The sequence below is a fragment of the Podarcis tiliguerta genome, assembly GCF_965153285.1.
Source record: "Podarcis tiliguerta genome assembly, chromosome: 2".
In the NCBI taxonomy this organism is placed as follows: domain Eukaryota; kingdom Metazoa; phylum Chordata; class Lepidosauria; order Squamata; family Lacertidae; genus Podarcis; species Podarcis tiliguerta.
This window is the reverse complement of record NC_139535.1, coordinates 11,792,556-11,820,153: the sequence shown is the minus strand read 5'-3', so window position 1 is coordinate 11,820,153 and position 27,598 is coordinate 11,792,556. Positions and strand designations below refer to the sequence as shown.

General features: G+C 47.1%; 2 protein-coding genes across 2 annotated transcripts; both read left to right on the top strand.

Annotated features, from left to right (window-relative positions):
• The first annotated feature begins 527 nt into the window (after nt 1-527).
• Nucleotides 528-10,928, top strand: LOC310670538 (zinc finger protein RFP-like). Its single transcript, XM_083426033.1, has 7 exons — nt 528-1,428; nt 1,907-2,002; nt 2,695-2,925; nt 5,895-5,917; nt 6,785-6,906; nt 8,100-8,132; nt 9,683-10,928. The coding sequence occupies exons 1-7, from the start codon at nt 997-999 to the stop codon at nt 10,240-10,242; spliced, it is 1,497 nt and encodes a 498-aa protein (XP_083282159.1). The 5' UTR covers nt 528-996; the 3' UTR covers nt 10,243-10,928.
• A 4,745-nt stretch (nt 10,929-15,673) lies between these two features.
• LOC310670580 (E3 ubiquitin-protein ligase TRIM7-like) lies at nt 15,674-25,881 on the top strand. Its single transcript, XM_083426143.1, has 7 exons — nt 15,674-17,557; nt 18,066-18,161; nt 19,652-19,882; nt 20,681-20,703; nt 21,817-21,938; nt 22,294-22,326; nt 24,957-25,881. The coding sequence occupies exons 1-7, from the start codon at nt 17,123-17,125 to the stop codon at nt 25,463-25,465; spliced, it is 1,449 nt and encodes a 482-aa protein (XP_083282269.1). The 5' UTR covers nt 15,674-17,122; the 3' UTR covers nt 25,466-25,881.
• The last annotated feature ends 1,717 nt before the right edge of the window (nt 25,882-27,598 follow it).

Below are 27,598 nucleotides of genomic sequence, written 5' to 3'. Positions count from 1 at the left end.
CTGCTGCGCGACTTTCGCTTGCATTCCGGGGCAAAGTTCGCATCCAGGGGCATCTACTTGCGAGTTAGTGGAGCTCGTTACCCAAAGCCTTTGCAAGGAGGACGGTACATAACACGAGGTTCCAGGCAAAAACATTCATTTTTAACCAGGCCTTTGGTTGATCTGTTTGACATCCTATAAAATTGTGGCTCTTTTCTGGGGGTGTATTATTGGGTGGCTGTTTTTATTCTGATTATATATGTGGTGATTTTTTCTGTGAACCGCCCTGAGACCTCCGGGTATAGGGAGGTATATAAATTCAACTAATAATAATAATAATAATAGAGAAAATGGGGCTAAGTGAAAGTACCTGTTGTTAATAGTTGCCTGTGGTGTGATTGGCAAATATATGGATACCATTAGCTGAGTTGTTTGCAAAGGTCGTTTGCAGAGTTGGTTCCAGAGGTTACTCTTGTACATTATCAGATGCTGGCGCTTTTGTCAAACGACTCACTAAAAATTGGCACCGGGATGGAGGGCTGAGCTGTTTCTTCTCTGTATGATTTGCATAGCTGTCAACTTTTCCCTTTTCTTGCGAGGAATCCTATTCGGAATAAGGGAATTTCCCTTTAAAAAATGGAAATGTTGACAGCTATGATGACTTGGCTACTAACTCGAAAGATGAGTGTGAATGGAGGGGGGCGGGGGAGGTGGACGGCAATTCATTCATTAGCTTCCAAAGTGGTCTGAGGCTGACGTGCTGATAGTAAACAAAACCACAACAAATTCCAACAGCTCTCGCAGGGAGGATAAGCATTCCACGTAAAATAAACAAATAAATAAATATTTCCACCATATCAAAGCGGCTCGGAACTCCAGCCAACTCCAAGGCAGCAGGGATCCTGAGTAATCACACCTGAATTTCCTGGAAAGGAAAACGCCCATTTGCAGACACAAAAAAAGAGAAAACGAAACCAGCTCTCTCTCACACACTCATCTCTTCCTGAGGACTCCGCCATGGCTGCTTCAGGGGGTCCCGTGAAGGATCTCTTCGAGGAAGCCACTTGCTCCATCTGCCTGGAGTATTTCAGGGATCCAGTGATCATCCCGGAGTGCGGGCACAACTTCTGCCGATCCTGCCTGATCCAGTATTGGGGGAAATCCGAGGCAAAGGCTTGCTGCCCTGAGTGCAGGAAAACAGTTCAGCCGAGGCACCTCATCCCCAATCGGGCGCTGGCAAATGTTGCAGAAAAGGCCAAGATGCTCCGTGGGGATTTCTGTGGAAGAAAGCGGGCAGAAGGAAAGGAAAGAGTCTGCGAGAAGCACCAGGATCCCCTGAAGCTCTTCTGCAAGGAGGAGAAAAGCCCCATCTGTGTCGTCTGTCAGGTATCCAAGGAGCACAAAAGCCACGAGGTGGTTCCTCTGGAGGAGGCTTTCCAGGAGTACAAGGTGGGAAAAGGCAATGGGTCTTTCTTGGGGGTGGAAGAGCTGCAGACAAGAGGGGCTTGCAAAAATAAATATGTTGTAATGTATTCTCTCCACTTGCAGCCGAAAAGGAGTTTTCCAGCAAGAGGTCTTGTATAGCCCGATACAACTAAACTTCTGAAGCTTCATACAATAAGCATTTATTTTTCTTTTTGAGAGATTAAAGTGTACCGCCTGAATGCAGACTGCAGTAACTCCCCTGGGAGGAAAGATTACAACATCTAGGGTTAATTTAATAAAAAGGAGGGGAGACATGTTGGAGGTGTGTTCAGTGTGGGGGATAAATAGCAAACCCCCCCCCTTGTTTCTCAGCTCTTGATATAGGGCAACCCCATTTCTTCCTCGTAAAATACCCTGGAATGTGGGGCAGGGAGCAAACATATGATTCAGCTTGCCTGTTAATGTGTAACGCAGCCCAACTTGGACTTTGTTTTCTTTTCAGGATCAGATCAACAGCTGCCTAGACGATTTGAGGAAGGTGAAAGAGAAAATACTAGAATTTAAAGCAAACACAGAAAAGGAAAGCCAAGACCTACTTGTAAGCATCATTGTTACTTGAAGGTGAAAAAGTGCTATACAGATCCGTGCAGGAGGCATGTTCGCAACCTGCAGTGCCACGTCTGCACACGCGTGGTTTGCAATTCGGAGCTTCGGCACATGCACAAAGAACAATTTAGCGGTTCTGTGCATGCGCGAGTGCCGAAACGCGGACGTAACCTGTTCCAGTACTTCTGGGTTTCAGCACACCCGTAACACAAAAAAATGCAACCTGAAGCGTCTGACTGTATGACTGTACAACCAAAAATGTATGATTGATTTACCTATTTTGTGCTTCTGCGCATGCACGAGCGCCGAAACCCGGAAGTAACCCGTTCTGGTACTTCGGGGTTCACTGTGGTCAGCAACCCAAAATGCGCAACCTGTAGCGTTTGCAACCAAAGGTATGACTGTAGTCTGGAATCCATATCTGGGGGGAAATGAATATGGAATACAGAAAGAGGTTTATTTTTGAACAGCCTTATTTCCCATAGAACATGAAAGACCATTTAAAGGAAGGGGTGGGCTTGTGTTTATAAAGCTCTTTCCCTGCTGAATACTGGCGCAATCTCTCTAAAATGTCAGGTGTTCCCTTCCAGGGGAATTGGGATAACTGGCCTCTTCATCCTGCAAGAGCAGACTAGATGCCTGATTTTGGCCCACTCTTCTCTTCTTTCAACCTCTTTGCTGCAGAAACAAACAGGTGCAGAGAGGGAAAAGATGGTGGCTGAGTTCAGGCAATTGCGCCAGTTTCTGGAAGAACAAGAGAAACGTATTCTGGCCCAGATGGAAGAGGTGGAGAAGGAGATTGCAGCCCAAAGGGAGGAGCACCTGGCCAGACTCTCCAGGGAACTCTCCTCTTTTGAACACGCCATCCGGGAGATGGAGGAGAAGCTTCAGGAACCAGCGAGGGAACTCCTGCAGGTGAGGCCTCATCCTGATGCGAGAGGGTGGAGTGTGCTGCTTCAAACTACAAGCAGGAGGATAACATGTCTTAGCCCCCACCCTCCAAAAAGCTGCTGCAAGGAAAAGAATGGTACATGATGGGTGAAAGGCCTGGGGTCACAAAAGGGGATCTGCTAGATCAAACCACAGGTCCCTTCACTCTAGTATCGTGTTCTTGCACTGGCCAACCAGAGGTCTCTGGGAAGCCTTAAAAACCAGTAGCTCTCTGCCCACCTCTGTTTCCCAGTAAGTGCTGGTCAGCTGCTTAGTATTGATAACTGGGGTCATCCGGAGGTTTGGAGCACGTTGTCAGCAATATGCTGGTGACTCCTTTACATCTGCAGGTGAGGCAGTGGAAGTGCTGGACCAGTGTCTTGTCTCTCTAACAGACAGGATGAGAGTCAACAAACTGAAAGGCAATCCAGATAAGACTGAGGCACTCTTAGTGGGTGGTTCCTTAGACCAGAAGGGTGGGAGGTTGTCCTCTCTTGATGGGGTTACACTTCCTCTGAAGGAGTGGGTACATCGCTTGAGGGTTCTAGATGGGGCTGTTCCTGAAGACAGTTTGGATTATTTGGTTGCTCTTGTTTTTGTAATAATAATAATAATAATAATACTACCTTTAAAGCCCTATATGGCCTAGGACCCTCGTACCTACAGGACCGCCTCTCTGGGTATGTCCCACAGAGGAACTTACGGTCTTCAAACAAAAACATCCTGAAGGTCCCAGGCCACAGAAAGGTTAGGCTGGCCTCAACGAGAGCCAGGGCTTTTTTGGCTGTGGCTCTGATCTGGTGGAACGCTCTGTCACAAGAGACCAGGGCCCTGTGGGACTTGACATCTTTCCGCAGGGCCTGCAAGACAGAGCTGTTCCACCAGGCCTTTGGCCAAGGCACAACCTGACCTCCTCCTTTGGTAATCTTCACAGAACTCTAGCCCAATGGTTGCCATTAATCTGATTTGAATTGATTTTATAATGAAATGATTTTAGAATGTTGTATTATTTTACAGTTGTTAGCTGCTCTGAGCCCGGCTTCGGCTGGGGAGGGTAGGATATAAATAAAATTGTAACAATAATAATAATAATTAATTTATTTATACCCCGCCCATCTGGCTGGGTTTCCCCAGGCACTCTGGGCGGCTTCCAACAGAATATTAAAATACAATAGTCTTATTAAACATTAAAAGCTTCCCTAAACAGGAAATGTCTTCTAAAAGTCTGGTAGTTGTTTTTCTCTTTGACATCTGGTGGGAGGGTGTTCCACAGGGCGGGTGCCACTACCGAGAAGGCCCTCTACCTAGTTCCTGTAACTTGGCTTCTCGCAGTGAGGGAACTGCTAGAAGGCCCTCAGCACTAGACCTCAGTGTCCGGGCAGAACGATGGGGGTGGAGACGCTCCTTCAGGTATACTGGACCGAGGCCATTTAGAAGAAGAAGAGAAGAGTTTGGATTTGATATCCCGCTTTATCACTACCCGAAGGAGTCTCAAAGCGGCTAACATTCTCCTTTCCCTTCCTCCCCCACAACAAACACTCTGTGAGGTGAGTGGGGCTGAGAGACTTCAAAGAAGTGTGACTGGCCCAAGGTCACCCAGCAGCTGCATGTGGAGGAGCGGAGACGCGAACCCGGTTCCCCAGATTACGAGTCTATCGCTCTTAACCACTACACCACACTGGCTCGTTTAGTGCTTTAAAGATCAGCACCAACACTTTGAATTACCGTATTTTTCGCTCTATAAGACGCGCCAGACCACAAGACGCACCTAGTTTTGGGAGGAGAAAAACAAGAAGAAAAATATTCTGAATCTCAGAAGCCAGAACAGCAAGAGGGATCGCTGTGCAGTGAAGCAGCAATCCCTCTTGCTGTTCTGGCTTCTGGGATAGCTGCGCAGTCTGCATTCGCTCCATAAGACGCACACACATTTCCCCTTACTTTTTAGGAGGGAAAAAGTGAGTCTTATAGAGCAAAAAATACGGTATGCTGGGAAACGTACTGGGAGTCAGTGTAGGTCTTTCAAGACAGGTGTTATGTGGTCTCAGCAGCCGCTCCCAGTCAAAGGTCTAGCTGCCGCATTCTGGATTAGTTGTAGTTTCTGGGTCACCTTCATAGAGCACATTGCAGTAGTCCAAGCGGGAGATAACCAGAGCACGCACCACTCTGGCGAGGCAGTCTGCAGGCAGATAGGGTCTCAGCCTACGTACCAGATGGAGCTGGTAAACAGCTGCCCTGGACACAGATTTGACCGGTGCCTTCATGGACAGCTGTGAGTCCAGAATGACTCCCAGGCTGCGCACCTGGTCCTTCAGGGGCACAGTTACCCCATTCAGGACCAGGGAATCCTCCACACCTGCCCGCCTCCTGTCCCCCCAAAACAGTACTTCTGTCTTGACAGGATTCAACCTCAATCTGTTGGCCACTATCCATCCTCCAACCGCCTCCAGACACTCACACAGGACCTTCACCGCCTTCACTGGTTCTGATTTAAAAGAGAGGTAGAGCTGGGTATCATTAGCATACTGACGAACACCAAGCCCAAACCCCCTGATGATCTCTCCCAGCGACTGCATGTAGATATTAAAAAGCATGGGGGAGAGGACAGAACCCTGAGGCACCCCACAAGTGAGAGCCCAGGGGTCTGAACACTCATCCCCCAACACCACTTTCTGAACAGGGCCCAGGAGGAAGGAGCAGAACCACTGTATGACATTGCCCCCAGCTCCCAGCCCCTCTTATTATGAAATTTATGTTTTTATATAGTAATTTTATCTTGTCAGCCGCCCAAAGGCCTGCGGTTAAATGGTGGTATACAAAATTGATAATAATAACAACAAACTGATCACAGCGCTCTGTGCAAAACTGACTCCACTGAAATCTTTCTATCTTTCTTTCTTTCTTTCTTTCTTTCTTTCTTTCTTTCTTTCTTTCCTTCTTTCTTTCCCTTGCTCCAGGATATTGGAAGCTTCTTGCAAAGGTAAGTGATGAAAAACCCCTGCCTTATTATAATGCTAGGTACATTCTTTAACAGGTGAGAAACTCACAGTCTACTCCCTCCTTCCAGAAATAGTTTAGGACACCATCGTCCATTTCACAAAATGACAGAAAAAAATAGGGACACGTTTTCGTAGTCATTTGTAGCTATTGGTCCCATCTACAATCACAGACAAGGAGCCGTTCTCTGTGATGGATTCATTTACTCTGCAATTGATACAAAAAGGGGGGACACCCCAAAGGGGCTTGTAAGTATCTTCACTATAACTTACCCTTAAATATTTGACGTATTTCTGGCTCCTGCAGGTTCTTCCTCAGCCATAAGAATGTGAGAAAGGGCCCTGCTGGATCAGGCCAGTGGCCCATCTAGTCCAGCATCCTGTTTTCACAGTGCCTAACCAGATGCCAGTGCGAAACCCGCGATCAGGCTCTGAGTCCCAGAGGCCACTCCCCTCCTTGTGGTTTCAGCAAAGGCCCCACGGCCTTTGACCCAGCCATCATGAATAGTAGCCGCTGAGAGCCTTGTCCCCCAGACATATTCAAACACTCACGAATTTTGAAAATCTTCCATGTTTAGAAAATGCTGCTTTAATTTATTTATTTTTTAAAAAATAATTTGCATATATCAGCTTCTTTACCTTCAATCTCATATTCATATATTAGCTTCAACATGTTTTGGAAGCAGTTGTGTGTCGGTTTTCCTTCAGCTTGTTAGGATCTCTCTAGATCCACACGTCATCTAGATGCTCCCAAGTCATCATGCCTTTATCATCAGGATGAGACACCTGTCTTGTCAGAAAGCTACTTTCATTGGACGGCTGGTGGCTTGACTTTGTTCTTCTTCTCCCAGGTCTCAGGCAAAGCAGAAATTTAAGAACCCCCCTGAGGCTTTTCCTCTTGCCCTGAAGTGGAGGATCTGCGACTTCTGTGATATGACTCCTTTCCTGGAAGCTGTCATGAAGAAATTCAGAGGTAGTAAAGAAGGGCTGAAATATTTTATACTGGATGTTTAGAAGTATTCATGACAGGTTCCAGGTCATACGGAACATTAGCCATGCCAGGAAAATGGAAGCTTTATTTATTTATTCTCTTTCAATAGCTAGAGGCCATACTTACATAAGCAGAAGTCGCAACTTATGCTGCTTTTACTTCTGCAATTACAGCTTTACGTGGATCGCTAAAAAATAGAAAAACAGCGGGGTAGGAAATTATCGTTTACTGGAAGAGGAGGCAATTACCGTATTTTTCGCCCTAGAGGACGCACTTTCCCCCCTAAAAAATGAAGGGGAAATGTGTGTGCGTCCTATGGGGCGAATGCAGGCTTTCGCTGAAGCCTGGAGAGCGAGAGGGGTCGGTGCGCACTGACCCCTCTCCCTCTCCAGGCTTCAGGAAGCTATCCACAAGCCTTGAGAGCCAAGGCTTGCGGACAGCAGCCTGCAGCCCGAAACCCGGGGAGTGCAGCGGGGCACACCCTGGGCTTTGGGCAGCTCTCCGCAAGCCTGGGGAGACCGGCGGGAGTTCCCGCCAGGCTCCCAAGGCTTGCGGATAGCAGCCAGTTCTGGGGTCGGGGGGAAGCTCGGGCTTCCCCCGCCCCAGCCCCGCGCCTGGGAGGGAGATAATTTTTTTTTTCTTTATTCCCCCCCAAACTAGGTGCGCCCTATGGGCCGGTGTGCCCTATAGGGTAAAAAATAGGGTAATCCTATGAGCCCAAGGAGTAGACATATGTGAAAGATATTAGAAAGGAAACAAAACCAGAAAAGTAAGGGTTATGGGTTCAGGATATTCTGCAGAAGCAGGAAGAACTCCTCAGAAGGGTCAATTGAATCATATGGTACGGAAGCTCCGATAGGGCGTCCGAGGCTGATTGTAAATCTTCCAGCTAATTACGACTTGTGTGCTGTGTTATCAAGATGGCAGCCTGGGCTCCTGACATCTCCTGAAGGTTGTTGCTGATGGGAAGATCTTCTGGAGGTCCTGTTCCTCTTCTAAGGTCTGAGCAGGCCTGAATCTTGACAATGCCCCTGCCCTGGCTTACGCAGGGATAGTCAGCATGGCGGATTTCGGATAATTTTAAATTACAATCTCATGAGTTTGTATTGTCATTACTAGATTAGTAATCAAGACAGTGGCATGATGCTAAAACTCTGTTCCCTTTTTTCTTCCAGACACTATGGAATATGGACTTGAGCTGCGAAAAGGTAAATTTCAGGTTTTTAAAGGAGGCACAATTTCAGGAGTGATGGAATCTGCTTCTCAAAAGACCAGCCAGGCTACTGTGGATTTCCCATCTGTCACCCCCCAGTCCCCCATTTCCACTTTCCATGTCTTCTATGCAGGTTTTTGTCACTTTCAGGAAGTGATAAATTGTACCTAGGGTGTTATACACAACAGGCAAGTCCACAGTTTGGCATCAGAGAGAGGTAGCCAGGACCACCAACATGCTGTCAGCTGACAGAGCCCAAACTCCACTCCCTCTGTCTCCTCCTCTGCCATACACTCAAACATCAGTTTTTATTATTGACAGACTCCTAATCTATCTATCTATCTATCTATCTATCTATCTATCTATCTATCTATCTATCTGGGATGTGGGTGGTGCTGTGGGTTAAACCACAGAGCCTAGGACTTGCCGATCAGAAGATCAGCGGTTCGAATCCCCGCGACGGTATGAGCTCCCGTTGCTCGGTCCCTGCTCCTGCCAACCTAGCAGTTCGAAAGCACAACAGTGCAAGTAGATAAATAGGTACCGCTCCGGCGGGAAGGTAAACGCTGTTTCCGTGCACTGCTCTGGTTCGCCAGAAATGGCTTAGTCATGCTGGCCATGACCCAGAAGCTGTACGCTGGCTCCCTCGGCCAGTAAAGCGAGATGAGTGCCGCAACCCCAGAGTCAGCCACGACTGGACCTAATGGTCAGGGGTCCCTTTACCTTTACCTAATAACATTGTCTTTAGCTAGGAATTTTTCCCTGTTTGTGTGGTGGGGGGGACATGCCTCCAGTCACCTTCTAGCTATTTCTTTGTTATTTGGCCAGAAATCTCTGTAACAACAATAACCTGGCAACTTTTCTAAGCCTCTTTTTATGTATGTGAGGAACAGAGATGAGAAAGATGATTCATATCAATCTGGTCTGGGGAGCCAGGATGGGGTCTCTCCATTGAAGGTTACTTGTGGGAATGACACTTCCTAGGTGTTACTGGGTTTGGCTTTAATTTGTTGTTGTTTTGTCATGTCTGACTCTTCGTGACCCCATGGACCAGAGCACGCCAGGCACTCCTGTCTTCCACTGCCTCCCGCAGTTTGGTCAAACTCATGTTTGTAGCTTCGAGAACACTGCCCAACCATCTCGTCCTCTGTCGTCCCCTTCTCCTTGTGCCCTCCATCTTTCCCAACATCAGGGTCTTTTCCAGGGAGTCTTCTCTTCTCATGAGGTGGCCAAAGTACTGGAGCCTCAGCTTCAGGATCTGTCCTTCCAGTGAGCACTCAGGGCTGATTTCCTTCAGAATGGAGAGGTTTGATCTTCTTGCAGTCCATGGGACTCTATGTAGATAATGTGTGTTAAGTACTTTGAAGACTTGAAAGAACTGCAAATGTTTCAAGAAACCTTACTAAGAACTTGGTGAACATTCCTCTCTCAAATGCAGAGCCATGGAGTCCCTGTTCATTTCAGAGGGGATGCTGTTTCTGTCATGTGCCTTAAAAAGAGTCAGCTTCCCCGTTGACATCGTTTCTCTTCTCTTTCCCCCCACAGAAAATGTAACTTTAGATCCAGACACAGCACATCCCCTCCTCATCCTGTCTGCGGATCGAAAGAGTGTGAGAAAGGGAGAAGGGCCTCAAGACCTGCCGGACAAACCTGAGAGATTTGACACACAAACCTATGTACTGGGATGTGAGGGTTTCACATCAGGCAGACATTTCTGGGAGGTCACTGTGGGAAGAGAGGGGGGGTGGGAGGTGGGGGTGGCCAGAAAGTCTGTGAAGAGGAAGGGTGTTTTCTCTTCTGGTCCTATGGAAGGGATCTGGGGTTTGAGGAAGTGGGGCGGTTTGTTCAAGTTATTCTTCCCCCAAGTTCAGCTGCCCCTCAAGAGGATCCGAGTGGCCCTGAACTATGAAGGGAGATGGGTGTCCTTTTACGATGCTGATACAGCAGCCCTTCTCCACGAATTTCCAGCAGCCTCCTTCTCAGGAGAGACCCTCCAGCCTTTGTTTTATGTGTCTGCCGAAGGCCACTTAGCACTCTCTGAGGGTAGAGACAGACAAGGTTCCAGGTTCGCTGCTCAGTATGCTTCTCAGTGCCACCAGTCCTAAATCAGCAGAGCGATGCGCAACATCAAAGCGCTTCAGAAGCTCTGACCCAGACAACGAAGGCGGTAGCTCACAGATTCAGTTAATTACAGACAGAAGTATTTTACCATCGGGCCATAAAAGCTTAATGGTTCCTGTTATAAGAATTTTAAGGTCATATATAAAAAAATTAAATGTTCGTAACTGTATATATAAACCACATGTCTGAAACCCCACAGATTAGGTCCTGAACAAATTGACCTCAAATATTTCTCTGTCTCTTTCCTCACAAATCCTGTCCTCTCAAATCCACATTCAAGATATGAACAGGGTGTGAGCCTGTGAACTGTGACCTAGATTCAGAAATTAAATAGTTATAATAACAAAAGAGTGGCCAAAATCCAGATAATGCAATCAGGTAACTTGCCAGACAGGAGATAAACAAGGCACTCAGATTTCTGTTGTAGACCGCCTTTTCTGTGATGCAGGTATGATGTATCTGGGGGGTGGTCTTGGGCTACACCCCTTCTGTGATGTATGTATGATGTTTCTGGGGATGGTCTTGGACTCCAGGGTGGGCAATTTAAAATGTCTATATAAGGGCGGACACACCTTTGTTCTGGGTCCTCCTCCTCTCTCCTGTGTGTGTGGGGAGCACCCTGTTGCAACAGTTAATAAAGATCAGGCTTACTAGCTGCTTTGCTTCTCAATATTCTCTGGTTGGCCTCTGTTATTTTCTCCTACCGATAGAGAACCTACAAAAGGACTCTATAAGGGCTCTTGGGTACCCCATAAGGCAAAAGGAGCAGTTTTTAAAACTTATATCAGTTCCCATTTACAGAGTTCATCTGCCGAAGAGTTCCTTCCTTAGAGTTTTCTGGGCTTTGCTTTTTGCAACCCGCAATGCCCTGCTCTTCCCTCTCTTGCATTCTGTCTGCTTGCCAGATCAATGCAGACTAAACACAGTTTTCATACAGCTGCTGTAAGAACAGAAGCAGCTCCTCTCAAAGATGTGGCCTTGGCTAAAGAAAAACTTCCAGCCTTCTGGAAGCTTCTTGCAGCATCCGAAATCTTCTGGAATCTTCAAGAACTTTCAGTTAGTTCTGGAAAGAATGAAAGCTCTCCCTCACCCCAACCACTCATCACCACACACTCCTCAAGGGTTGCCCCCCCCCCAAAGTAGAACAGTGTTTGCAGGACAGTGATTGGCCAGACTTCCTGCCAGTCATGATGCCAAGTCTATCTTCTCAGGGCAGGTTGGTAAACAGCACTGATTGGTTGGCTCTCCTGCCAGTCCTGAAACCTGCCTGTTGTCTCTCCCACATGCTTTCCCTTGAGAATCAGCTGCTTCAGGGCCACTAGGTGGCGTGTTGGAAGATGGCCGACAATAACATCTCTCTGACCCATACGAGGTATTAAGGGGCTGCTATGGGAAGTTGGCAGCCTTCCTGGCCCCCCCAAGGGGATGGGGGGGACTGCCCTGCCAGCGGTGTTCATAATGCACCCCCTGATCCGAGAGACGGGGGTGGAGAACACTTGGCACAAGCCCTTGGTGGAATCAGATCTTCCCGACGCCGATTCCAATCAGCCCGTGCTGGTTGCTTCAGCTTGGAATTATAATTGGAAATAATGGATTGGAAGAAGGCTGAAGCACATATATCAAGTGAAGCTCGACGATAAGACTGCTGATTAATGCATCTCTGTGACCGGGAGTGACGGATGGATAAGTAAATCTTTTGATGAACTACCACTATGAGAATGTAAGGTTGGAATGAAGGGGGGGGTGGAGGAAAAAAACTCTTTCTGTTTCCTTTGCATGATACGACAATAATACCCTCCACCCCAGAAAGAAATAAGATCGTCACGTTTTAATAATCATAAACTTTAAGACTGTGTGGGAGGAAATATAATACAATAAGAGAAGATCGAATGGTGAGAAGGAGGAAAATTTCTATGACGCAGTTAAAAAAATATGGCGTCTCGCCAAGACAGGATGGTCGGAGAAGATCAGGGGGAGGAGAATCAGGACTGCGTGAAAGAGAAGGAATGTTGGAATGCAAGTTTGACCTGACAGAGCCCCCTAATTTACTTGATTTATTGGGCCAGCCTGAGGAATAATAATGGACAGACCGAAGATTAACACTGTTTATGGAAGTATTTAACAGAGGTTGTTTCTGAATAATATGAGTTTGGAAGAGCACAAAACCCACACAGAGACGCTAAATTTTCAATCTGTTTGTGAAAATTATCAGAGATCGCAAAGAAAGGAATAAATGATAATAACAAGAAGAGAAAGAAGGTAATAAAGGTCTATCCAAACCGAACTGGATGGAACTGTCGAACAAAAGCAGCAAACAAGTGATGTCTGGAGTCATCTGGAATTTTGGACTCGTGCGGAGCTTGATATATGGGTACCCCCCAAAAATTTAAAATTTGGCTGTATAATCTGGAACTAATGTGATTTGAACTATGTGATGTGATTGGCCTGTTAATAAAAATTATTTCAAAAAAAAAAAAGAGAGAGAGAATCAGCTGCTTCAGGGGGAAATAAGCAGACTAATACTTAAAACAGCAACAACCCTGCTCTTATTCCGGTTCTGATACTGTTCTTTCTACAGCCTCCCAAAAGAGAGTTGAGTCTGACTTGCAGCTTTATAAAGACGAGATCATAACCTTAATGGCCTTACATTGCTCATTCGGTAAAGCATGAGGCTCTTAATATTAGGGTTGTGTGTTGGAGCCCCACATTGGGCAAAAGATTCCTGCATTGCAGGGGGTTGGACTAGGTGACCCTTGTTGTTGTTGTTGTTTAGTTGTTTATTTGTGTCTGACTCTTCGTGACCCCATGGACCAGAGCACGCCAGGCACTCCTGTCTTCCACTGCCTCCCGCAGTTTGGTCAAACTCATGCTGGTAGCTTCAAGAACACTGTCCAACCATCTCGTCCTCTGCCGTCCCCTTCTCCTTGTGCCCTCCATCTTTCCCAACATCAGGGTCTTTTCCAGGGAGTCTTCTCTTCTCATGAGGTGGCCAAAGTATTGGAGCCTCAGCTTCACGATCTGTCCTTCCAGTGAGCACTCAGGGCTGATTTCCTTCAGAATGGAGAAGTTTGATCTTCTTGCAGTCCATGGGACTCTCAAGAGTCTCCTCCAGCTCCATAATTCAAAAGCATCAATTCTTCGGCGATCAGCCTTCTTTATGGTCCAGCTCTCACTTCCATGCATCACCACTGGGAAAACCATAGCTTTAACTATACGGACCTTTGTTGGCAAGATGATTCTGAAAGGACATCAGTTAAAACCCCCCTCAGCCTTAATCCTGTTCTCAGTTTCCCTTTCCCTCCCCCAAGATGATCTCCACTGGCCATGAACAACCAAAATCCCTTTCCTTCGTCTTATGTGGCAATTCAACAATCTCTATCCAAAGAGGCCCAAAATTTGCACATAACTCAATTATGCAATCACAGCCTTGTGTGCTTCGTCAAAACACAGATGATAGATAGATAGATAGATAGATAGATAGATAGTGGGAGGGAACTGTCAGACGGGACCGTGTGTGATCTCACGAGAGCACCCAGAGCCCAGAAAGCAAGATGGGGGGGCATTACAATTTTGGGGTCCTATATCTTGCTGTGCAAAGGGTTTCTAAGCCCCTCTGCCTTGCTTACTGACCTCCAGGAAAGGTTTCTCAAGGGGTCTCCCTGACTTGACTTGCTAATCCCCAGAACGTAAGAGCATCTGACAGAAGTTCCAAGGACAGAACAGAGACAATTTAGGGAATTTCAGGGAGTGGTAGTAAATTCCCACTTATACAATTATTTTCTCCAAGGTGACTTGTTGTGAACAATCAGATACATCTATATGTTTTTTTTTACAGATCCCCTCTTATTCTTTTGTATAACATGCACAAAAAAATCTCCCTATCCATTTTCTCAGCATCTGCACCACGTTGCCAAGCCCTCTTCAGAGATGTGCTCCCAAGCCCTCCTTGCGAAGTTCTTTTATACTGCAGCTCATGTTCAGGTATTCCTGTGTCAACAGTGAAGCTCTGAAGGGGGATTTAAATCCAGTTTGGGTTCTGCCATGACCCCTGCTTTCTCATCTTTCCCCTCAAAGATGTCTGCCATGGGTGTAGACAGAGGGGGGCAGGGAGGGCAGCTGGCCCCTTAAATCAAATAAATAAATAAGAAAACACTTAACTAACTGACCAACTGTGTCACAGATTTCTCAGTTCTGCCCTCCCCACAAAAGTCCCCACACCTCAAAAAAATCCCTGGCTGTGTTTCAGTTTTTTGAAAACCAGACCTGTAGTGACTTGGGTGCTAGGCAGGGCCGGGTTTATGTATAGGCTAAGTAGGCTGGAGCCTGTTGTTGTTTTTTAGTTGTTTAGTCATGTCCGACTCTTCGTGACCCCATGGACCAGAGCACGCCAGGCACTCCTGTCTTCCACTGCCTCCCGCAGTTTGGTCAAACTCATGCTGGTAGCTTTGAGAACGCTGTCCAACCATCTCGTCCTCTGTCGTCCCCTTCTCCTTGTGCCCTCCATCTTTCCCAACAGAAAGATGAAGCCTAGGGCCTCTAAATCTAGGGGGCTTCGCCAGCCTGCCCACACCCCAGTGCCGCAGTCTTCCCTCTCCCAAAATAGCAAAGCCAAGACTTCCTGCGAGGGCAGGGCAACTCGGGCCTCTAAATCTAGGGGGCTTCACCAGCCGGCCTGCTCCCCATCACTGCAGTCTCCCCTCTCCCAAAATTGCAAACCCGAGATTTCATGCGAGGTCATTTCTCCCCCATTTCAATGACATTTTGCTTCAAAAGGAAAGGTGGACTTGGACATTGTCTTCCTTCATAATTTTCTAAGGGAGAGGTCACGTACTCAACCTGGATACCCCACCCCCCATAATCCTTGGGATATACAGTCAAGTACACAGCATTTGTAGGGGGATAATGAACATCCATTGATGGGTTTCCTGAGGCAGGTGTTTCCACAGCCCATCCTCGGGAAGGCCAGAAGGCAAGGATATGCATTGATGGTTTTATTGTTCTTTAGGTGGCGGGTACTTAAAAAAGCAGAGACATCACCTTAGGAGACACCAGGTTCTAGGTCTGGGCAGGCCTGAACCTTGACATTGCCCCTGCCCTGGCATATGCAAGGGTGCTCATCATGGTGGCTTTCAGATATTTTCAAGTGCAACTCCCATAGCCTCCAGCTGGCATGACCAGTGGTTAGGGATGATGGGATTTGTAGTCCACAACATCTAGAATGCACCACTCTGGCTACAATCGCATGAGCACATATTGTTGTTACCGGGTTTGTTATCTGAATGATGGTGTGATGCTAAATCTCTCTTCCCTTTTTTCTCTCCAGACGCTGTGGAATCTGGACTAAAGCTGTAAAAAGGTAAACGTCAGGGTCTAATGGAGGCACAGTTTTAGGAGAAACATAGAATCATAGACTTGTAGAAGTTGTAAAGGACAGTGAGGGTCATTAAACAACCCTGTGCAACGCAAGAATATTTCAGCCAACGTGGGGCACGAACCCACAACCCTGAAATGAAGAGTCTCGTGGTCTAGAGAAAGACAAGTCATATAGTTGATCCGATACAGGGAGCCAGGTTGGGCTCTTGCATTTTAAGTTACTGGTGGGAGTGACACTTCCTAGATCTTACATCAAACCAATCTGTAGTAAAAGAAAGCAATTTATAGCAACAATACAATAGATATCATTATAAAAGATGCAACATCTATTTTCTGCATCACTTCTAAATGAACCGCAAGCAATAAACTGGTATCATTCCAACAATAAAAGCTCATTGCAAATTGATTTTGCGTTACCCAACAGTGTGTCCATTTGAAAACAGATGTAAGGGGGGGGTTACGCCAAGACTGCAGCCTCCAATTCATTTTTCACTCACCTATGACATGTGCAGGGAAGAAAAGGCACGGATAAACTAATCCAAGGTGGTTCGGTTCAAGTGTCACTGTTTTTGATGTATATAAACTACAGTACCTGGAAAGTTGCAGGATAACGTAATTTAAATATATAACAGAAACTTGGGTGGTATCTGCAAAGAGGGTATTTTCTCTGCTGTGGCCTGCTGCCAGTTCTTCCTGACCTTTCAGATATGGTATTTGATGAGATGCAAGGCAAAATACTGAGCTGTGAATCAGAGGAGTCCCTAGTTTGACTCCTGCTTCTCTGCATGAACTTTAGAGGCAGGCGGGGTTGGCCACATTTTCATTGGCTTTCTGTTACGTCAGTCAGGAGAGGAAGCCCGCCTCTTGTCCCTCCCCCAGGCAGAGGAACTTGTTTGGTTCATGTTCTCTCTGACAAAAGTGATATTTCACTGACAAAGGGCTGCATTCATTGAGAAAATGGGGCTAAGTGAAAGCACCCGCTGTTAATAGCTGCCCTGCGGTGTGATTGGCAAATATCTGGATACCATTTAGCTGAGCTGTTTGCAGAGTTCGTTCCAGAGGTTATTATTGCACATTATCAGACGCTGGCGATTCTGTCAGACCGACTCACTGAAAACTGGCACCGGGATGAAGGGCTGGGCTGTTTCTCCTCTGTATGTGGTGGCTGCTAACTAGAAAGAGGAGTGTGAATGGAGCAAGGCGGGGGCGGGGCGGAAATTCATTCATTAGCTTGCAAAGTAGTCTGAGGCTGACATGCTGATAGTCAACAAAAAAACAACAGACTTCACCAGCTCTCGGAGGGAAATGGTTCCTTAAACGAGCAGCCACCAAGGATGAGCATTCAATTATATCTATGGAGCTCCACCCAACTCCAAGGCAGCAGAGATCCTGAGTAATCGCATCTGAATTTCCTGGAAAGGGAACACGCCCATTACAGACGCAAAAGAGAGAAAACGAAACCAGCTCCCTCTTCCTGGCGAGGCAGCAGCCATGGCTGCTTCTGCGGGTCCCGTCCGGGATCTCAGCGAGGAAGCCACTTGCTCCATTTGCCTGGATTATTTCACGGATCCAGTGATCATCCCGGAGTGCGGGCACAACTTCTGCCGATCCTGCCTGACCCAGTATTGGGAGAAATCCGAGGGAGAGGCTTCCTGCCCTCAGTGCAGGAAAACAGTGGAGCAAGGCAGCATCAGGCGAAACCTGCAGCTGGCAAATTTTGTAGAAATAATTAAGAAATTCAACCATCTGGGGGGAAAAGAGGGAAAGGAGGGAGAAGGAAAAGGAAGGGTCTGCGAGAAGCACCAGGAGCCCCTGAAGCTCTTCTGCAAGGAGGACGAAAGCCCCATCTGTGTGGTGTGTGACAGATCCAAGGAGCACAAGAAACACGAGGTGATTCCTCTAGAGGAGGCTTTCCAGGACTACAAGGTAGGAAAAGGCAGTGGGTCTTTCTTGGGGGTGGAAGAGCTGCAGACAAGAGGGGTTTGCAATAATGATGATGATGTAATGTATTCTCTCTACTTGCCACCCAAAAGGAATTCTCCAGCAAGAGATCTTGTGCAGCCTGATAAAACTAAACTTCTGAAACTTTATACGATAAATATTTCTTTTTCTTTTTGAGGGAGTAAAGTGCCCCCAGTGACCCCTGAATGCAGGCTGCAGTAACTCGCCTGGGAGGAAAGATTACAACATTTAGGATTAATTTAATAAAAGGGGGGGGGAGAGATGTTGGAGGTGTGTTCAGTGTGGGGGACAAATAGCAAAACCCCCATGTTTCTCAGCTCTGATATAGGGCAGCCCCATTTCTGCCTCATCTGGGATGAAAAAGGGGAACCTCTGCCAAAGACCCAGGGATGTGGGGCAGGGAGCAAACATAGGATTCAGCCTGCCTGTTAATGTGTGATGCAGCCCAATTTAGATTTTGTTTTCTTTTCAGGATCAGATCAGCAGCTGCCTAGACAATGTGAGGAAGGAGAGAGAGAAAATTCTCGTATTTAAAGCAAACACAGAAAAGGAAAGCCAAGACCTCCTTGTAAGAACTATTGTTACTACTTTAAGATGAACAATGCTGTAGTCTAGAACAGTGGTTCCCAAACTTTTTTCAAGGAGGGCCAGATTTGATGAAGTGAAGGGCCGTGAGGGCCAACCAAAGTAGTTGCACTTTTTTTGGATTGAAATTGTTGAGCTTTATTTTATTTTTTTAGGGTTGAAGTTGTTGAGGGGTTTTTTGAGGACTTTACCCCATAAACTGCCGAAGGGGCCGGACTCTACCATGTCTGTGGTAGAGCCTTTGGCCAACAAGGGAATCAAAGATGTGCTAAAGGTGGGAAAGGAGATTGCAGAGGAGCTGAACGGATTATTTGCATGTCTTCAGAGCAGAAGGCTCGTGAGTAACATAAAAGTAATAAGGCGAAACAGGAGAGATGTGAGCCGGGAAGGGCGACGGAAGGGCCCGGCCGGGCGGCGGCTCAACTTGCAGGCGGTGCGCCATCCCTTTGGCCCAGGCGAGGCGGCGACGGAGGCTGCTCGGCGACCTCCTCGCCCGTCTCCTCGTGAGGGAAACGTGGCGTTGCCGTCGGGCCGCCTCCGGCGGAGCAAGGCCGCTGGCCTTCACCGTCCCCTCCACCTTCCTCCTTTTCGCCGCGCCGCCTGTGCCTCCGCTGCCTCCCGCTCTCAGCGGGCCCTCCCGGGCGTCGGGCTCCAAGGGCGAAGGCGCCCCTCCTCGGCCCCACTCCACCACGCCCATCTGCAGCACGGGCCCCGCCGCCACGCTCCCGCCAGCTGCCCTGGCCACTTCGCCCGCCTCCTCCTTGGGCTCGAAGCCCGGGTTGTCCCGGCTCCAGGCCTGCCTCAAGTAAGACGAGAGCGGCGGCGACGGCGAGCAAGACAAAGGAGGAGGAGATGGAGAAGAAGCGCCGACAACGACTCCGCCGCCGCCGTCACCGCTACCCGGCGGGTCCCACAGCCGCCCCAGCTCCAGATGCTCCAGGCCGCCGGGAGGGCAAAGTCCCACCATGGCCTCCCGACCCTGGACGAAGGCCGCCTCCGCCTCAGAAATTTTCTCTCAGGCCGGCTGAGTAACGGCGCTGGAAGGGAGCACCTTCGCTTTCTCCACCGCCCGCCTTCCAGCCCCCCATCCCCGCCCACAGCGTGCCGCCTTGCAGGGAGAAGCGGGCAGGCCGGGCTGGCAGCTACACGGGCCACATGACGAGGTCTGGCAGGCCGGATTCGGCTCGCGGGCCTTGTGTTTGACACCCGTGGTCTAGGATCAATATGGGGGGGAGGAATATGGAATACAGAAAGCGTGTTTTTTTTGAACAGCCGTATCTCCCACAGACATGAAGGACCATTAAAAGGAGGGGGTGGGAAGCTCTTTCCCTGCTGAATATAGGCGTAATCTCTCTAAAATTTCAGAAGTGGCCTTCAAAAGGAATTGGGATAACTGGCCTCTTCATCCTGCAAGAGCAGACTAGATGCCTGATTTTGGCCCACTCTTCTCTTCTTTCAACCTCTTTGCTGCAGAAACAAACAGGTGCAGAGAGGGAAAAGATGGTGGCTGAGTTCAGGCGACTGCACCAGTTTCTGGAAGAACAGGAGAAACATCTTCTGGCCCAGATGGCAGAAGTGGAGAAGGAGATTGCAGCCCAAAGGGAGGAGCACCTGGCCAGACTCTCCAGGGAACTCTCCTCTCTTGACAGCCTCATCCAGGAGATGGAGGAGAAGCTTCAGGAATCAGAGAGTGAACTCCTGCAGGTCAGGCCTGGTCTTGATGCGAGAGGGTGGAGTGTGATGCTTCAGACTACAGACAGGAGGATAACATATCTAAACCCCCACCCCACCCCCCACAAAGAAGCTGCTGTAAAAAAACACAATTGGTGCATGAAGGGAGAAAGGCCTGGGGTCACAAAAGGGGTGCTGCTAGATCAAGCCACAGGCTTCTTCACTTTAGCATCGTGTTCTTGCATTGGCCAACCAGAGGTGGCTGGAAGCCTAAAGAACCAGCAGCACTCTGCCCCCCTCTGTTTCCCTGCAAGGGGAACTCAGCTGCTTAGTATTGATAACTGATTGGAGTCATGCAGAGGTTTGGAGCCCGTTGTCAGCAATATGCTGGTGACTCTCCTTTACACCTTCAGGTGAGGCAGTGGAAGTGCTGGACCATTGTCTTGTCTCCATAACGGACCGGATGGGAGTCATCAAACTGCAGCTCAATCCAGATAAGACTGAGGAGCCATTAGTGGAAGGACCCCTAGACTGGATGGGTGGGAGATGGGCTGCTTTTGATAGGGTTACGCTTCCTCTGATGGATTGGGTACATAGCTTGGTGGTAGTACATGGGGCTGCCTCTGAAGACAGTTTAGATTATTTGGTTGCTCTTGTTTTTATTTTGAATTATATATTTTTATACTGTGATTTTATCTCGTGAACCACCCAGAGACGTGCGGGTACAGGGTTGTATACAAAATTGATAAAAACAACAACAGCAGAACTGGCTCCACTGACATCCTCTCTCCCTCCCTCCCTTTCTTTCTTCCTTTCTTTCTTTCCATCCAGGATATCGGAAGCTTCTTGCAGAGGTAGGTGATGGGAAACCCCTGCGTTATTCTGATGCTATGAATTTTCCTGATTAACAGGTGAGAAACTCACTCTCCACTTCCTCCTTCCAGAGATAATGTAGGACTCCATCGTCCATTTCACAAAATGGCAGACAAAAATAGGGACACATTTTTGTGGTAGCTATTGGTCCCATCTAAACTCACAGTCAGGAAGCCATTCCCATTGCATATATCTGAAGGCCTTTCTTTGTAATGGATTTAATTACTCTGCAATTGATACAAAAAGGGGGGACATCCCAAAGGGGCTTGTAAATATCTTCACTATAACTTACCCTTAAATATCCAGTGTATTTCAGGCTCCTGCAGGTTCTTCCTCAGACATAAGAAGGTGAGAAAGGGCCCTGCTGGATCAGGCCAGTGGCCCATCTAGTCTACCATCCTGTTTTCACAATGATTAACCAGATGCCCGTAGGAAACCCATGGTGAGCAGGATCCGAGCCCCAGAGGACACTCCCCTCCTGTGGTTCAGAGGCACCACTGCCTTTGACGCAGCCATTGTGAATAGTAGCCGCTGAGAGTCTTGTCCTCCAGACAACTTAAGACTTTCTAATGTTTTATACATATTATTTTCTAATATTTTCCCCATTTTTTAAATATAGCTACTGTGCTAAAATACATTTATAATGTTAATTGCAAAAACCATTCTAAAGGATTCTGAATTTCCTTATTTTTCAGAAAGGCACATACCAGATCAATATGTTTTGCTCATTAATCACTTGAAATGCTTCACTAAAACTGGTGTAGTCCTAAAATCTCCACGTAAGGACCCAGTGTTGCTCACTTTCCTAAAAAAAAATAATTTGAAGGTAACGAAGCTGATATATGTGGTCTCAAATTCCTATATTTCCTTCAGCATATTTTGGAAGCGGGTGTGGGTTGGTTTTTCTTCAACTTCTTAGATGCTTTCTAAATCCACACATCATCTAGATGCTCCCTTTTGTTATAGGAAAACCCTGTTCCCAAGTCTTCATGATATATCCATGGTGCCTTTATCATCAGGATGAGACACCTGCCTTGTCAGAAAGCTCCTTGCATTGGAAGGATGTTGGCTTGACTTTGTTCTTCTCCTCCCAGGTCTCAGGAGAAGGAGAACTTAGAGGATCCTCCTGTGGCTTTTCCTCCTGACCTGAAGTGGAGGATCTGGGACTTCGGAGATATAAATCCCTTCCTGGAGGGAGTCATGCAGCAGTTCAGAGGTTAGTAAAGAAGGGCTGAAAGCATTTTATACTGGCTGTTTAGAAGTGTTCATGACAGGCTCCAGATCATATGGAATATTAGCCATGCAAGGAAAATGGTTTTTTTGTTTATACTTTTTCAATATCTAGAAGTCACACTTTAATATGTAGATGATTCACAACTGATTTTACTTATGCAATTGAAAGGGGACGGTAAACCCTTCTTGCTGGTCTCTGGAATCTCTCCAGCTGGCGTGGCCAGTGGTTAGGGGTGATGGGACTTGTAGTCCACAACACCTGGCTACAATCTCATGAGCTCATATTGTTCTTTCTTTGATGGTGTGATGCTAAATCTCTGTTCCCTTTTCTCTTCCAGACACTGTGGAATATGGACTTCAGCTTCAAAAAGGTACATTTAATAATAACAATAATAATTTATTATTTATACCCCGACCATCTGGCTGGGTTTCCCCAGCCATTTTCCAAGGCAAAATTCGGGAGAGGGGGTTCCACTTCTCAAAAGACCAGGCCACCGCAGCTCTTCCATCCATGCCTTATTTCCCCTTATTTCCCAGAGGCATCTGTTCCGTGAGAGCAGCATGCTGGGCTAGAGGGGCTCTTGGCCTGATCCTGCAGACTCCTAGGAAGCCCCCAGCCCAGGATGGCTGGCTTTTCTGTGCCCAGTCTCAGTAAGACACAGGGGTGGTGTGAAGCCAAATGCTCCCGGCACATGAGGGGGAAATTTCCCTTTGAGCCATACAAGATCCCTGCCCCCTTTTAGGAGAGTTTATGTAAGAGAAAGGTGTAAGTGTGGGAAATGCATGAGCACAAATAGCTCAGAAAATGGCTGCAACAGCCTTTGGGGGCGAGAAATTAAACGGGTTCTGGTGTCAGTGGAGGGAGCTGGGGGCTGCCTGAGTGTGAACTCTAGGGGTCCGGCTTCCCTGCAAGATTGGGGGTCTTCCCTCAGCTTTTGTGTAGGAGGGGAGACATGACGTCACTGCTTTAACTAGAGAAACCTGAGTAAACTTAAAAGAGCAGGGCAGAATTGCACCACAGACCAGGGGAAAAGGCTCAGTGGGAAGACAGAAGTCTAGTCTGGCCTGATCCTGGACACCACAAAAAGGGATCCATAAGAGCTGGAAAAGGTGCAGCAGATGGCAGCATAAAGGAAACTCCTACTTATCTTTAAAATTATATTCTGGGATTCTTTTAGAAAACAGCAGTAAGTAAAATACATAAAGGCTAATCAATACAACAATAAATTAGAAAAACCCATTACATTTTACAATTTTTTTTTTTACTAATAGCAGCACTCGCAACATCCAGTATCCCACTTAATTTCCAAAGGCCACTGTACAAATGTGTGTCTTTAAAAAGAAATCGCTTGACTAACTTTCCATAACGTGGCGAGAGGACTGCAGAGCAGATCTTCTTCCTAATGTCCACCAGCCTGACTAATTTCTAAATGGGCTTCTCATTGTGCTTCCACTGCCCCCCCCCTTTTCCATAAATGTGAGGAACAGTGAAGAAAAAGACGAGTTATATAGCCAAATCAGGTCTGGGGAGCCAGGATGGGGTCTTTGCATTGAAGGTGATAATTTTTTTGTGGTTTTGTGTGTGTGTGTGTGTGTGTGTGTGTGTGTGTCACCCTTTATCTTAGGATTGCAACAATAAATGCATTAACAATTAACACAATTCATAGGAAAAGAAAGCCATTCATGTCAACGATGTAATAGAACTATAAATTTTCTGCATCGCTCTAACCAAACTGCAAGATATAATCAAATTTGTTCTTGGCTGATTGCTCATAGTTTGCCTGGGAAAAACAAACCATAGTCCCAAACACCTCCCAGGGACTCCTGCATCACACTGCAGAACATGGAGCAGAGTCCCTCGTAAGGTGGTGGGCTCTCCTTCCTTGGAGGTTTATAAGCAGAGGTTGGGGGGGGGGGCTGTCATGAATACTTTAGTTGGGATTCTTCTATTGCAGGGGGTTGGACTAGAAGACCCTTTTGCCATGAACTGTGGCGGGTGGGGGTGGCCTTAGACAAGCCACTGTCTCTCAGCCTCAGTCCTCCCATCTGAAAAATGGGCATAGTTAAGATTGACTTAACTTACAGGGAAGTTGCAAGGGTTCTATGTAGAGAATGTGTGTTAAGTACTTCAAACACTTGAAAGAACTGCAAATATTTCAAGAGTCATTAAGAACTTGATACACATCCCTGTCTCGAAGGCAGAGCCATGGAGACCCTGTTCATTTCAGAGGGGATGCTGTTTCTGTCATGTACCTAAAGAAAAGTCAGCTTCCCCGTTGACATCTGTTGTAAATAAAAATATGCCCTTTTCCCTTATGGGGTATCCAAGAGCCCATATAGAGTCCTTACATAGGTTCCCTATTGGTAGGAGAAAATAACAGAGGCCAACCAGAGAATATTGAGAAGCAAAGCAGCTAGTAAGCTTGATCTTTATTGATCTGTTGCAACAGGGTGCTCCCCTCACACGCAGGAGAGGAAGAGGACCCCCAAAATTGCTGTGCAAGGGTTTATAAAGACTTTTGAAATTCCCATCCTGTAGATCAAGACCACCCCCAGAAACATTATGCATACATCACAGAAGGGGTGTAACCTAAGACCACCCCTCCGATACATCCCACCTACATCAGAAATTTAAATGTTGTTTTTCTCCTGTCAGTTTATCTCCTGTCTGGCAAGTTACTTGATTGGATTTCCTGGGGAGCCTGGCCATTCTTTTGTAGTGGTAAAATACTTATTTCCTGGGCCAGGTTACAGGCTCACACCTTATTCAAACAGACATATCTTGTGAGGAAAGAGACAATGGGGAGGCTTTTCCAGTTTAACCTTGCAGAGAAAGGATTTGGTCAGTTTAGGAATCAAAATGGTTCCAGGTTGGTCTTCCTGTGTTGATCTATGTATGTGCAGTTATGAGCATTACCATATATCTAATACCATGAAATTCCTATCACATTATCTCCTATCACACGTCGTTTCTCTTCTCTTTCCTCCTCTGCCCCCACAGAAAGTGTAACTTTGGATCCAGACACAGCACATCCCCTCCTCATCCTGTCTGAGGATCGAAAGAGTGTCAGAGAGGGAAAAGTGCGTCAAGACCTGCCAAACAACCCTAAGAGATTTGACACATGTTGCTGTGTTCTGGGGTGTGAGGGTTTCACATCAGGCAGACATTTCTGGGAGGTCATTGTGGGAAGAGAGGAGACATGGGGGGTGGGGGTTGCCAGAAAGTCTGTGAAGAAGAAGGGCGTTTTGTATTTTAATACTACGGAAGGGATCTGGGGTTTGGGGAAGTCGGATGGTGAGGTCAAGTTCTCCTCCCCTCGTAAGGCCCCTGTTCCATGTGAGGAGCCCGAGAGGATCCGAGTGACCCTGAACTGTGAAGGGGGACGGGTGTCCTTTTACGATGCTAATACAGCAGCCCTTCTCCATGCAGATACAGCAGCCCCCTTCTCGGGAGAGACCCTCCAGCCCTACTTTTTCGTGAGCAGGAAAGCGAACCTGAGACTCTCTTGACTGAAGGTGCAGACAGACAAGCGTATATTCATTGTCATCATGGCACCTTCAGTCTCCAGGACTGAGCTGACAGGCACTTAAGGAGAAACCATATTTGCAGAACGGTGATTGGTCACCCCTTGTGTCAATCATGATACAACTCTCCCTTCTCAGGCCAGTTTTGTGAATGACACTGATTGACTGGGTCCCCTGTCAGTCCCCAAACCTGCCTGTTTTCTCTCCCTTGGGAATCGGCTACTTCTGTCAGTGCAGGTGGTGCAAAGGGGGAAAGAAGCAAGAAAATAATTTAGGAAACAACAGCACCCCCCCCCCGCAATATTCCTGTTTTGATGTTCTCTCTACAACCTCCAACTTGAGATACAATACCATCATCTTTTATGAATAAAACCAGAATTATGCACGGGTATCACTTAAAACCTTCCTCAGCCTCAATCCCTTTCTCAGATTCCCTTTCCTACCCCAAAACCTCCACTGACCATGAATGGAAATTCCAAAATCCCAACCCCCCCCCCTTTTTGTTTTGCTGCTACTCAGTGAAGCAATATAGCAAAATCAGAGACCTGTTTGCTAGTCGACCCAGAACGCACAACTTACTTGCATGATTGCAGCCTGGAGCACTTTGTGAAAACAAATTAATAAATAGAAAGAGGGCGAGAGATGGGAAAACCTCTTGGAGGGGACTGTGGGAGATCTCACAAGAGTCTCCAAAGCCCAGAAAGGAATTGGGGGGGGGGGCTTTGGCCGTGGGAGAAAGGGTTTCTTACCTTGCTTACCGGCCTCTACGAAGGTTGCATAAGGCTCTGAAGATCTCTGGCTTCAGACAGGTTGGGATGGTTCCTTGGGGGGGCATTTTCGGGGCTCTTCCTGACTTATGCAATATTGCCTTATTGCAATATTGTCGGAATCCCACCACCAGGAGAGAAGTGAGCCTCAGCCGTACCTGCCATTTCAGTGAGAAAGCAGGTACCCTATTGACACCCTATTTTTAAAAAATACAGTCAGTTGTGGGCAAATTGAAGGGGAGGGGGGATGAAAAGAATGCCAATTATAATAGTTCCTCACCCTGTTTTCAACGGAAGCATTGCAACTGTTAATGGAAAAATCCGAGGGCTCCCTTGGACAAAAACAAAGACACCAACCAGGATAACTTGGAGCAAAACAGCAGCCTGTAGGCTTGGCCTTTATTGAACTGTTGCAACAGGGTGCTCCCCTCACTTGCAGGGGAGAGGAAAGACACAGAAAAAATGGTGTGCAAGGTCTTATCAAGACTTTTGAAATTCCCATCCTGTAGATCAAGCCCACCCCCAGAAACATCATGCATACATAACAGAAAGGAGGGGTTGAGGGAAGAGTTGTGGTGGTAACTTGAGTGTCCTGTCACCTGGCTGGTTCCCCTCTTTCCCCCTCCCCACGAGTACTTTCCAGGTGACAGAGGGGAGTTTGCAGTTTCCTGTCTCCAGAGGGAAGAGCTGATTATTGTCCTTTGTTCCAATCTGTGCTGAATCCACTCCCATATGCAAGTTCTTTGTGATCTTGATGGTCTTCTTTCTGGGACCATCAGGGTTGGCATAGCAACTGGGCAGGGCTCCTGTGTATGTACTGGTATGCTCAAGGGATTATGGCTGCCCTGTATCAAACCTTCCCCATTTTGTAGTTCTTCCTTCATGGAGTAAAATAAAAATGGAGCAGTGCAAATCCGATGTATGGTTGATTTTCTATGAATTTATAACAGAAGCGTAGCGTATGTAGTGTGTGAGTGTGAAGGTTGTACAAACAATGATGGGGGGGGGGGTTTCCTGCTACACAACCAATGCCAAACAGATGGGGCAACAAATAGGAATAGGTGTTTTCATTCAACATTTTTATCATGGTCTTCTAAATGGCAATTCTCAAGTCGGAAGTGGAAGTGAAGGCAGCACATCTTTCTAACCTCTTCTGAGCTCTGTGGAGCAAAGAGGAAATTAAGCCTATAGCCCTGTGTCCTGGGATAAGTCCCTTTGAACTTACTCTTGAGTAGACATAGGAGTGCACTTTATTTTTTTTGACAGAAAGGATTAGCTCACAGGTTTTGGTGGCTGCCTAGATATTTAACAAAATATCAAAGTTGTTCTGTTTGGTGTTTAAAATATTTTT

Coding starts and splice junctions, on each gene's coding strand:
- LOC310670580 (XM_083426143.1), top strand. CDS start 17,123: ATGGCTGCTTCTGCGGGTCCCGTCCGGGATCTCAGCGAGGAAGCCACT. Junction 19,883..20,680: donor CAGAGAGTGAACTCCTGCAG/GTCAGGCCTGGT, acceptor CTTTCCATCCAG/GATATCGGAAGCTTCTTGCA. Junction 21,939..22,293: donor AGTCATGCAGCAGTTCAGAG/GTTAGTAAAGAA, acceptor TTTCTCTTCCAG/ACACTGTGGAATATGGACTT.
- LOC310670538 (XM_083426033.1), top strand. CDS start 997: ATGGCTGCTTCAGGGGGTCCCGTGAAGGATCTCTTCGAGGAAGCCACT. Junction 2,926..5,894: donor CAGCGAGGGAACTCCTGCAG/GTGAGGCCTCAT, acceptor CCCTTGCTCCAG/GATATTGGAAGCTTCTTGCA. Junction 6,907..8,099: donor TGTCATGAAGAAATTCAGAG/GTAGTAAAGAAG, acceptor TTTTTCTTCCAG/ACACTATGGAATATGGACTT.